The 12222-nt window shown below is 59.1% G+C and overlaps 3 protein-coding genes across 3 annotated transcripts; 2 read left to right on the forward strand and 1 right to left on the reverse strand.

Moving 5' to 3' along the window:
• A1Q1_03403 (N amino acid transport system protein) lies at nt 1-1550 on the reverse strand (the record flags this gene model as incomplete). The annotated part of the gene is made up of 2 exons (XM_014323201.1): nt 1-1183; nt 1234-1550. 2 exons carry the CDS (start codon nt 1548-1550, stop codon nt 1-3), a joined length of 1500 nt encoding a protein of 499 aa, XP_014178676.1.
• A 598-nt stretch (nt 1551-2148) lies between these two features.
• Nucleotides 2149-3868, forward strand: A1Q1_03404 (uncharacterized protein; the record flags this gene model as incomplete). Its single annotated transcript, XM_014323202.1, has 5 exons — nt 2149-2335; nt 2387-2400; nt 2464-2654; nt 2694-3022; nt 3060-3868. 5 exons carry the CDS (start codon nt 2149-2151, stop codon nt 3866-3868), a joined length of 1530 nt encoding a protein of 509 aa, XP_014178677.1.
• Nucleotides 3869-4136: 268 nt separating this feature from the next.
• On the forward strand, nt 4137-5747 carry A1Q1_03405 (hydrolase; the record flags this gene model as incomplete). Its single annotated transcript, XM_014323203.1, has 4 exons — nt 4137-4588; nt 4635-4659; nt 4799-5214; nt 5264-5747. 4 exons carry the CDS (start codon nt 4137-4139, stop codon nt 5745-5747), a joined length of 1377 nt encoding a protein of 458 aa, XP_014178678.1.
• Between the last annotated feature and the right edge of the window lie 6475 nt (nt 5748-12222).

The raw sequence follows: 12222 nt of genomic DNA on the forward strand, positions 1-12222 counted from the left end.
CTACGCCTTGCACGAAAAAGGCTTGCCGACGTCCACCTGGTTGTAGTAGTCTACGATGTCCTTGATCGAAGCGTACGTTCCCGCGACGAGGACGAAGAGGCCAATGGCAATAATGAAGCCGTTCACCAGAGTCAGGATGGTGTTCCTCCTAGTGCCGAAGCACGGTCCCTTGCGGACGAGCACGAACCACATCACACTCGGGCCATAGACAGTCGTGGCGGTGTTGAAGAGCGCTCCGACGAGACCAAGCAGCGCGTTGAAGCCCGGGATGACCTCGGAGACGAGCCACGAGAAGAGCGAGAGGGCGGCGATGATGGCGATCCAAATGGCCCAACCGCGCGCAGTGTTGACATAGCGAACAACGCTGTTCGGGTACATCTTGTCCATGATGAAGCGACCGTTCATAACGCAGAGCACGGCGCCGGAGATGAAGATGACGGGGAGAGCGAGGCCGAAAGCAATGCGCGCCATGGTGTGGCCAGCGGAGAGCAGGGCGGGGCTCTTAATGCCAGGTCCGACGAAAACGTATCCAAGAGCGCCGACGGAGGTGTGAATGCAAATCATGGTGATGCCGAGGGCGTAAATAGACTTGGGGTAGTCCTCGATGTTGGCCATCTCCTCCATGAAGGAGAACTGGCCGACATTGAAGGCGTAGGCGAAAATGGCGTTCGAGGCCGAGACAAGACCGCGCTCGAACGTCGTACCGGGCAGGGCAGTCGCCTTCCATCCCGTGTTCCAGTCCTTCTTGTGCGCGCTAATGCCGGTCGAAATGAGCGTGCAGAACACGGCGGACATGATGGACGCAAAGTCGACGTAGCCGAGCCACGAGATCTCGTTGAATGACGGCGGAAGCGAGAAGACGAACATGACGACGAGGGTCACCACACTCCAGACGACACCACAGATGGCCTGGTCGTCGACGATCGTCCGGAACGCGGCCTTGCCCGTGAGGTAGTGCGATCCGATGGCGAGACAGACGAAGAAGACGTAGGCGCAGGCCATGAACCGACTCAGGAACACTCCACCCTTCCCAGGGATGAGCACGCGACCAACGTCCGACCAGTGGTGCACTTGAGGGTATCTGATCTTGACCTGGCCGACAACGTAAGAGGTGTACACGGAGAGACAGCCCATCGATACACTGGTGATCGTTCCACCGATGATACCAAGAGTGGCGAAGACGCTGCGAGTTAGCTTATTGCTCGATGCGCAGAGGAGGGGAGATTGACTCACGAGGGCATGGACAGCGTTCCGAGCGCCACCGCCGAGACGAGCATGACGATGTATAGCCTCCACCATGAGAGCTTGTGGTACTTGCGCTCACCGTCCTCGATGAGGTCCACGATGTTGCGGACGCGGTCGACGTCGCGGTCATGGTGTCCGAGCTTGTGGTGGTGGTAGTTGCCTCCTTCGTGGACCTCGAGGACCTTTGCGATGGTCTCGTCCTTTGTCATGTGGGTGGGCTGTCGCTCAGGCTCATAGGGGATGGAGTCCTTCTCGTCGACGTCGACAACATCGCCCTTCGAAGTGTAGTAGTCCTTGCGATCCATGGTGGCCCGTGGGGTTAGTTGGGGTCAGTCGAGGAGTGGGCAACAGCAAACTCCAACACGTCCTTTTCAAGTCGTTCAGGTTGGATCGGTTGCAGCCGGTAATTACTGGAATTACGAGATATTAAGGGCACTCGACCGCTGCCCGCGTTCTCCAACGTCAGCTGTTGGCTCCAGCAAGCGGGACACCCCCACTCCGCGGCGGTACCGATAGTCGGTTTCCAATTAGAGATCTCCTTGCCAACACCACCCAGAAGTCTGGCACCTCCTGGGCTATCTCTCCCCGCGGGCGATTGGAGCTTAAACGAAGGTGGATGACAGGGAAGTAGTTATATCCGCCTTACCTGGGTGGACCCTCGGCGTCTAAGCGCGATCCACATCTCCACTCGCCCGTGGAATCTTGGCCACAATATCCGGAATTGCCGCGACATGCCGGTTTGGTCGATTTGGTTGCCCCGGCTGCCCCGCATCTATATCGGGCAGCATCATTCTCCACTTCTACGTTAGCTCGTCATCACCTACACACTCGACTGCAAACTGTCACATAAGCAGTCGGCAATCCCGCCACGAAGTCGTTCCCCAACCACTCGCACGAACAACTATGCCTAACAACGAGATCGAGACAACCACCATCGGCGACGGTGCCAATGCGCTAACCGTGCCGCGCCTGCTCACGGGCCTGTGGCAACTTGCTGGCGTCGAGGCCGACGATGGCAAGCTGAAGGAGCTTGCGTCCGGCCTGCAGCCGTACGTCAACTCTGGCCTGGCAGCGTTCGATATGGCTGACCGTGAGTTGCGTTCCTAGCTCAGCGCTGACGTTTATCAGATTACGGAGTGAGTTGACGAGGACGACGTGGGCTCGGCATTCCACCAAGCCACCGTCCACGCACGCCACCAGATCCTTATCTGACTCCAGCCTGCTGAGGAGGTCATCGGTGTGTACTCTGGGAAGCCGATCACGGCGTTCACGAAGTGGTGCCCCGACATCGGTCTCAAGGGCCCGGACGCATGCAAGGCGGCCATCGACCTGGCGTGCAAGCGTATGAACACCAAGTCCATCGACCTCATGCAGTACCACATCTGGCGCTACGACGACATCGGCTACATGTGAGTGTGTCCCACCCCGGCATGTGGCGCTAACGACAGGGAGAACCTGTACGAGCTCACGAAGATGCAGAAGGAGGGACGGATCAAGAACCTCGGTCTGACGAACGTCAACCTGGCGCACCTCCGCCTGCTCCACAGCACCGGCTTCAAGCTCGTCACAAACCAGCTCTCGATGAGTGTGCTCGACCGCCGCGCTGAGCTCGGCGGCATGGCTGAGTGGTGCGCTAAGAACGGCGTTAAGCTCCTCGCGTACGGCACGCTGCTCGGTGGTTTCCTTTCTGAGGGCTGGGTCGGCAAGCCTGAGCCCTCGGCGAAGGAGCTGGGAACGATGAGTTTGCAGAAGTACAAGCGCTTCATTGACGTTGCTGGTGAGTCTTTCTGCAATAAGGAGTGAGACGCTGACAGTAGGTGGCTGGGACGCCTTCCAGAAGGTCCTCGCCGCATGCGCGGAGGTCGCGAAGAAGCACAATGTCGCCATCCCCGCGGTGGCGACCCGCTACGTCCTGCAGCAGCAGGCCGTTGGGTGTGTCATCGTCGGCTCGCGACTCGACAACTCCGTCGCTCAGAAGTACATCGACCGCAACAAGGCTGTCTTCTCCTTCGAGCTCGATGACGCCGACATGAGGACGATTCGCGAAGCCCAGAAGGCGCTCAAGCCCATCCCCAACGACTGTGGTGACGAGTACCGCGTTCCGCCGTTCCTGACTGCCTCGGGCGACCTGGGCGACCACCTCGACCCGGCCGCTGAGCGCGAGCAGCTCGCTACGGTTGAGCGCATCGCGAATGCAGGCGGCAGGGTGCAGGTCTCCGGAGGAAGCAAGTACGAGCCGATCGCGGGTTACTGCCGCGCCGTGCGTGTCGGCAAGAAGATCAGTGTGTCGGGTACGACGACTCTTTCGCACCCGTCTGGAACTGGCGTGATCGGAGGCAAGTCGACTGGTGACCAGGCGACGTTCATTCTCGACATCATCTCCGGAGCCGTCCGTGCTCTCGGCGGATCAATGGCCGACGTCGTCCGCACGCGCGTCATGCTCACGGATGTCAAGAACTGGGAGCCGGTGTGCAAGGTTCACGCAGCCGCTTTCAAGCCGTTCGACGTCCGCCCCTCGAACACCATGGTTGGAGGTATCGACCTGATCGGCGACGGGCTCTTGGTCGAGATCGAGGCGGACGCCGAGCTGGGTGGCCAGAAGACGGATGTCCTGAACATCTAAGTGGCCTGTATCGTAGTTCTCGCTGGGGTAGGTAGCTATGCAGCAGTAATGGCAAGTAAACGAGGGCGAGGGAAGATACTCTCCGTGCAACGTGCAACAGAATGGCGTCTCGCACTCCTGCGGCGAAGTTGATGCGGCGGCACTTGGCGGCAACCAGCGGGGTGGCGACTCTGGCACGTGACTCACTGAAACTCAAGACGGCTACATGACGTCGAAGGCACCATCGTTGCTGCTGCTGCTCGAACTATTTCTACTTTCTCGCTTCGCCATGGCAGCCTATAGAGGCACGATCGTGGACACGCCGTTACCGGGAACATTGCGAGTCCGTCCTGACCATGTTATTGGTGAGTTACTTTCGCCCGAACCTCGTGCTCTCCAGCTGACCTCAGTCGTGGACGATGGCGGCAACGTCGTGAGGGTCACGAGGGCGGCAGCAACGCCCCCCGCCGTCCTGGAAGCAGCGCAGCGCCTGCCCCAGTACTCGTTCTTGCTGCCTGCATTCGCGGACCTGCACATCCATGCTCCGCAGTACCTCTATGCTGGAACGGGACTCGACCTTCCTCTCATGCAGTGGTTGGACACTTACACCTACGCCGCGGAGGAACGTGTTGACGCCGATCACGCATTGGCTAGCAGGCTGTATCAGCGTCTAGTCAAGAGGTTGATTCAAGCGGGAACCGGGTGCATTGTTGCATTCGGAACGATCGGTGTCCAAGCAAAGTAAGTGCGAGATTATCGAGTGCTTCAGACTCACCGGGGCCGAAAGCGGCTATGGTGTAGGCGGAGCTGAAGTGAGGTGTTGGTCCAAGCTAACTTCAGCTTGATCTTAGCACAAGCATGTGCCGACGCCGGACTGCGCGCTTTCATCGGCAAACTGAGCATGGACCAATCGCCGGTAAGTTGACAAGGGGCATCCTTAACTGATCCCAGCGCCCCACCTATGGCGAGACGCTCTCTGGCGCGCTCGACCGCGTACAAGAGTTCCTTGACGCAATGTCAGCTCTGAACTCGCCAATAGTCAAGCCGGTGTTGACGCCACGGTTCGTGCCGACGTGCAGCGACCTGCTGCTGCAGTCGCTGGCCGATATCGCCCGTGAACGCGGGGTGCTCATTCAGAGTCACATGTGCGAGAGTACGGACCAGGAGGCGTGGGTTCGCAGTACACGCGGGCGGAACGACGAGGAAGTCTTCGACTCGGCCGGTCTGCTCGGTCCTGGAACAGTGCAGGCGCATGTGACCGGGTTGGATGAGAAGATGATGCAGCTCGTGAAGGAGCGTGGCGTCACCGTAGCTCACTGTCCGTTGTCCAACGCTTATTTCTCAGATATGCCGTTCCCACTTCGAGAGTGAGTTGTATTGCGGCTGGGAAGCCTACGGTTGAAAGCTGACAGACAGGGCAATCGACGCCGGGCTGAAGATCGGCCTCGGCTCTGACATCGCCGGAGGCTATGCGCTTCCGATTCAAACTGCGATGCGAGAGGCAGTCGTCGTCGCACGTCTACGCGAGGGAGCGCGGCGAGAACATGCCCGCACGCAAGCCGGAGCATTGTCGCTTACCCCGCCGAACGCCGACCACCCTGATATGCCGGACGTGCCGAGCACGCCATTGGAGGCGATGCCAGGTATCGCGGATCCAGCGCTGGCTGATGCGCTGAAGGAGCCTGTCTCCGACACGTACTCGCGCGAAACGGCTAAGGCTCAAGAAGCACAGCAGGCTGGCCGCGAAGCTCCTTCGGAAGAGCCGGAGGAAGAAGATCGAGGTCTCCGCGTCGACTGGATCGAGTCGCTCTACCTCGCCACAGCAGGCGGGAAGAGCGCGCTCGGGTTCAAGGGCGTGTTCGAGCCCGGAGCAGAGTTTGACGCGCAGCTCAGTGAGTAACATGGAGAATGGTGTCGACAGGCAGCTGTTGGAACGCACGAGAGCTGACGACAGTTACGCTCGCCGAGCCAGATGGCGAGTCGGTAGGCCCCTTAGACCTGTTCGACCTGCCTCGGCATCCCGACACGCATTGGTGGACGGAAGCTGTGGAACGATGGTGGTGCATCGGCGACGACCGGAACAGGACCGCCGTCTGGGTCCAGGGGAGGAAGGTGATGTAACTTCTGTTGTATGCATGATATCCTGCTGAACGAGACGTAGTGAGCGGCCATCAGACTCATCGCAGCTCTCGACAGTCAAGAGGAGACAATGGCCAAATGATGCGAGGGAAGGCGTGAAGGGGATTGAACGCTCATCACACAGTCGCAGTGTCAGGCGTGCGCCCCTCGACACAACACACACACGCCGTTGTCCTCTCGCCCATCCCTTCTCCGCCCCCTTGCTCTTCCCCACTCGCCCAGCCCAGCACAGCTACACTCACAATATCACCCAGCTCCAATTCCTTTTTGCGATGTCCTTCATCCCACCGTAACCATGCCTGGGACGAGACATCAGGCAGCCCCGACGCCGCCACGACGCTCAGCCCGCGAGCGGCGGCAGATCACCTACCTCCACGCCATGGTGTCGACTGATCCCATGGCACAGATGACCCCAACCACGGCGTCTGCATCCCCAGCGCCAATGCCCCAGGCTCCAGCGGTGGACAGTGGCGAGGACGAGTCCGAACCTGAGTCGGTCAATGGAGACATTGGGGATACTGGGGACGAAGACAGCTTGGAGGATTACCTGGAGGTAAGCTGAAGCACTTGCAAGAAAGAGCTGACAGACAGTGGAGCGACCTTGAGCTTGATCCGGAGGTTGGAGAAGAGGAAGTTCACCGCCAGGTGGGCTGTGAACCGCGCGCGCTAGCTGACGACAGTCTCGCCATTCGCTGAAGTCGGGAAACTCAATCGGCGCTTCGCCCCCTACTTTGCGTCCACTACGCTTGCGGTGTGCCGTCGTGCTCGCGCCGCTGTCCGCCAGGGCAAGGAAGCAGGTGCGCTCTGTGGGCATCTCAGTGTTGAGCTGACAGACAGTACATCCCTCATGAGGTCAGCTTACCACCATGGTGAGATCTAGCTGACCCCCAGCCCGCGCGCGAGGAAGAGACAGAAGTAATCTAAACGTTTGCGCTACAGCTGATAGCCAGGGCAACTCGGACGAAGATCGGGAGGAGGTAAGCTGATATGGGGAGGGCGAGCTAGCTAACAGGCAGGTGGAGAAGAAGGGACAGGTGAGCTCGGCCTTCCTCGGCAAAGCTGACCGCAGACCACGGTGAGGACTTGCGAGAGCCTATGGCTATCTGTGCGCACATTCAGTTAACAGCAGGTGAGAACATTGGAACACTGGCCACTCGCTGTAAAGCTAACACCGGGCCAAGAGCATGGTGAGCGTAAGTGCATCAGCTGCGTCGGTTTTGCCCGTCAGCTGACGGCAGGCCGAGACAGATGTCAGTAATCAGCTCCGTTATGACTTCGTAAGCTAAAGGTAGGCAACTAAGCCTTGCAGCCCGCACCAGCTGGGAAATCTGAGGTCCAGGAGCTAACGGCAGGGTCTCCAGACCTCAACCCGGCGAATTGTCAGCGAAGCAGGCGTCAGCCGGAACCCGGACTATCACCAGGCGGTCACCGGATCCGATGGGTCTTCATCGGAGGCGGGTGTGCGTACCTTCACAGCTCGACTACGTTTGCAAGAGCTGACTCACAGGCGATGTCTACACCCACGCCAAAGGCTAGGCGGTCGAAGGTAAGGAGGCATTATCTGGAACCGCCAGCTTATTGCGGGACGAGCGCAAGCTCAAGTCTTACTCGGCTTCTTCGTCGAGCAAAGCAGTCCGTTGAGTGGCTCCTCAGCTCACGTAACCTCCGGATACTAGCTGAAATCAGACCAAGCGCAGTGCCAGGTCATCCCGGCCGACTTTCGATTCGATCGAGAGTGAGGTCCCCAGGCAGACACGCTCGGCGGCCAAAGAATCAGTGAGCTTCAGTCACCTGGACCACGAGCTGACAGCCAGAGCAACTCTCGACGTTCTACACTCAGCACGCCTCCCCCGCGCTTGGAGAACTGGTTTGATCTTGAATCGTCACGGGAGCCAGAAACTGACCTGATGCCACCACCGCCGTCACCACCGTCTCAGCCCCGCATCAAGCGGCCCATGGGCGTGAACTGGCCGCGCAAAGCTGTCCGCAGTCCGACTTCGAGCTCCACCGGATCTGACCTTGACAAAGCCCAGGGAGCTCAGGGCACTCAGGTGTTTGTCGGGGTCGGCGGGGAAGAGGCAGAGTCTGAGTATGAGTCCTCTGAAGAAGAGGAAGAGCCAATCGAAGACGTTGGGTCTGACTATGCGCCGTCCGACAGTGGGGAGGGCAGGTCAGAGTGCCGGGAGGTAAGCTAATCGATCGGGTAACTAGCTGATGTCCAGCCCCGAGGCAGTTCATCGTCTGGCAAGGCAGCCAGCACCTCAAGGTCCGGTCGCGAGAGTCCAGTCGGAGCCGACGTTGATCTGGTAGGCTGGCAAGAGGATCTTTGGGAGCTAAACAGCAGAACCCAGAAGGCAGCCGTCAGGGCAGAGTTTCTCCATCCGTGAGCTGTGTAGGCCAAGTGGAGCTGACCGTCAGGGCAAGTCTCACTCGCCGGTCGACGCCGCGTCAGATGTGCGTGACTGCGATGCTCTGATCTCCCTCGGTCTGCTAACGAACAGGCCCCAGATGATCACCCCGAAGCAGACGTCAGGCTGAAACTCGAGACCAGGCTGCAACGGTCCACAGTGAGCTACCTCATGCACGGGAATTCAAGCTAACACATCAGGCCTCAGCAACTTCCAAGAAGAGAGGCCGGGTGAGCTTCGCGATGGCCATAAGCTGACATCCAGACGGCCAAGTCCGGCTCTGAGCTCGAGGATGGAGGCAGCGACAGTGGAGAGCCCAGCCCGAAGAAGCAGACACGCGGCCGCGTGAGCTGATCGTTGTATGTGATTAATAGCTTACTCCCAGGCGAAAAGCAACTCTGCGAAGAGCGACGGCACTCCGCGAAAGCTTGCGCCCCCACAGCGCGTCACGGCCACCGTCCGCGCAGCGATCATCAGCGCGATGAAGAAACCCGAGTTCACGGGCAAGCTTGGATTCACCATTGAGGGCGTCACCGCAGACAAGGCAAAGCGACACTGGCGCGAGGTGCTTTCGGGTGACATTCTGCGTGAGTTGTCCTCAAGCTCTCTTTCTCTCACACAGCTTGAGATGTCCTGAAACGGTTATCAAGCTGACAGTCAGGCATGATCGACGGCTCGGGTGCGAAGGAGAAGTCTCGCGCGAAGGGGAAGCACACACTCACCCAGTTCCAGCGCCGGTGCATCTGGCGCTCCGTCTTGAAAGTTGCCGACAAGCTGGACTGGAGGGCTATTTCGGAGGAGAGCGGTATCGATGTGGGCAAGCTGAAGCGCCATCTGAGGGAGGTGCTGTCGAAGGATGTCGAGAAAATGCTTGCGTGAGCGTGGTGGGCTCACGCTCAGTCAAAGTTGATATCGCGCAGCTACTTGCCAACCCTGTTTCTATAGCCGTATGCACAATCATGACAGAGCCGGAACCTCCCCGCGAAGGTCATACGGCCTCGAATGGCCATAACATCGCCACATATGAGTTGTCGTAGCCATGAACACTGTGCATCTCCGTTCTGTATTCCTTGCGCCACACAGGCGAGTGGGTCACGTGGTCTCACTGACACGCCCTCCTCCCCTCACCTCTCAGGTGTGAGCAGATCGACAGGGCCTCGTGTCCCCCAGGTCGACGTCGTCTCGACTCTTCGAGAACGTCACTGAATGTAACACAGACATTGTCTGCCATGCAAAGTGAGTGCCCAGGCAGGAGCGAGCTGGGCGGGGCAACGTCGGCTGACCCATTCTGGGCTGGGCCCAGACCATTGTCCCAGCCCATCGATCTACGGTCCGTGCGCCGACATTGACATCCCACGTGTCTGTGATCGAACGGTGTGTGCAGACGACGCAGAGGTCTGGCCAGCTGGCCAGCCTGCAGCCTGGGACGCAATCTGTTTCGCATCTCTCGTCATGCACCCTCTTTCAGGCCTTCAGCCGTCCACAGATCCTCCAGGTCGACTAGTCCGCATAGTCACCTCTTGGCAGGTGGTGCTTTGGGCGACTTCATTGCTGAAGATGGGTCGAGACGAGCCGCAGCTCGGATATGCATAGGCTATGTACAAGCGTTGAGTAACAGTGCCAGCGAGAAGGCATTATTGCCTCATGCCGCGCCGATGTGCGGAGCACGCGGAGTGTACGTCACGGGACGGAGGGCGTCCAGGGCCTTCTCCTACGCATCACGGCAAGGACAGTCTGCATCCGAAGTCGCAGCGCCGGGATATCGGCACCTCTGAAGCTCTGGCACGTCCTCCGAGCAGCAGAGTGTACAGTAGTGCAGAGCGAGCGCTACAGTTCCAGCTCAAACCAGCCCTACAGTTGCCAGACGAACTGGAGGGTCAGTGCTGAGCTGGCCGAGCTGGCCGAGCTGGCAGAGGAACACTGCAAAGCAACAGGGCTCGATCGAGGGTGATCGAACTGCCCTCCCTAAAACGTCCCCGGCGAATGGGACGTAGGGCGCGTAGGGGACGCCCGTGGCGTGCTCTCTTTTCCTCTTTCCAAATGATCGCCCTTTTGACTGCAGTGAATGCAGCGTCGAGCGAAGAGCCCACTCTGCCACTTTCTTTCGTGGCACAGTTTCTCCGTCGTGTCCGTCTTGCGTTACAGCTCTCCCCTCTTCTAGTCTGTACACGTGAAGAGCGAAGCTTTGCGAAGGATTGTGTTTTTCGGAACCTATCGTCCGCAGTTCCTCATTTCCATCGCACCAAGGCAGAAGTGGAGCATGGAGCAAAGCATGTGAGCATGCGTCAGATACTTGCAGAGGTGAAACTTGCACTGCCTCTTCGTCATGCCCGTCATGCCTCCCACGTCTCCGCACGAAAAGCAGGCTCGTATAAGGGAGTCAGTGTGCAAAACCCTTGCCTCTTCCGCGGCCCTGGGGGTCTGGGTGGCAGCATGTGACTTGCTGCGTACCCTGCCGAAGATGGCCGTTTCCAGCAAACCCGACGCACAGTGTGCAGAACAGGGTCAGTCACCCCCTGCGTCAACGATGCCATGCTGCAAGCGCGCCGCGAGCTGGCTCGTTTCGATCATGCTGCTCCCTCTCTCCTCCGTGACTGTCCTCCACTACATAATGCATAGTTTGCTCTGAAAGAAGCCCAGCTGCGCGCTTAGTTGTTCCAAGTCACGGCGGTGTAGAATACACATGCGTGCACGCATGCTTGATACGCTTACCGGTCTTTGCCTTGCGGCCTGGCAGTCGTGCCCGTCGCAAGAGTTCCTTCCAGGCACATTCATACTTCTCCAGTGACGCAGAACAGAGCCGTGATCAGCGCGACGTGTACACGGATATGAGAAGGACATCGCTGGCTAGTCACGTAATCCATGCAGATTCTTCTTCTTCTCGCTGACTCGGTGTACCTCGAGGAACACAGAAGAGTAGTGCATTGCCGGCTCGGCGGTCCGACTCTGTCGACTAGTCACGCCTAACCAGCCTAGCCCCCATGTGATGCAGTTGATGTCGTTTGGACTGCGCCTGGACTCTGGCTGCTTGAAATGTATTGTCGGCGGCTGTTTGGATGCATTGAGTGCGCTTGGAGGGAGCATAATTCTTTCCTCTGCTCGCTGTTCACTGCACGGCAGAACATCAGCCTCGCAGGAACCGGTTGGAACGGCAAGCATGGCACGCAGCTGACTACGATTATATCTGCCTGGCACGAGATCAGATCGCCCCGCCGCGCCTGCGCCCACTCTGAGCCACCCACCACTGCGGTGGCCGTGGCTTGGAAGGGGGACGGAGCCGGCCGATACATGGCGTCTTGTGGTTGTTTGTGCAAATTTGAATGCATGGATGGAAAGAGATGAGAAGGAGGCGTAGAAGGCAGAAGCGTGTAGAGGAGTGTGCTAGAGTAGATGAGCGGCACGGTAGTGGTGTTGCCCCTGAAGCATCATGATGACCCTTTGAGTCGTGTGTGTGCCCTTAGGGAATCATCCTCGGGTGGTGTGCCTCGACTATGAACACTCTCCCCGCCATCGATTTCAGTGGTGGACCCTTTGCCCCTCCCCCTGCCTACGCTCTATTCGACCAGCCCAGCCAGCCCAGCCAGCCCAGCCAGCCTACCCAGCATCCAACCACCAGCCAGCGGCCACGGCCCTCACTCCAGCCCGCACGCTCTCCTCGCTCACCACCACGTCCTTCCTCGACCCCGAATCCGACCCCGCACACACACATCTCTCTCCACCTGACCTCCTTCACACCCTCACCACCAACCCCCTTACTACTCCCTTGTGCACTACTCGTCATCGACAACCAAGCTTCTTGTCTTCTCTTTCCCCCCCTTCACCCACCCC

Source organism: Trichosporon asahii (genome assembly GCF_000293215.1).
Source record: "Trichosporon asahii var. asahii CBS 2479 unplaced genomic scaffold scaffold00056, whole genome shotgun sequence".
NCBI classification, from domain to species: Eukaryota; Fungi; Basidiomycota; class Tremellomycetes; order Trichosporonales; family Trichosporonaceae; genus Trichosporon; species Trichosporon asahii.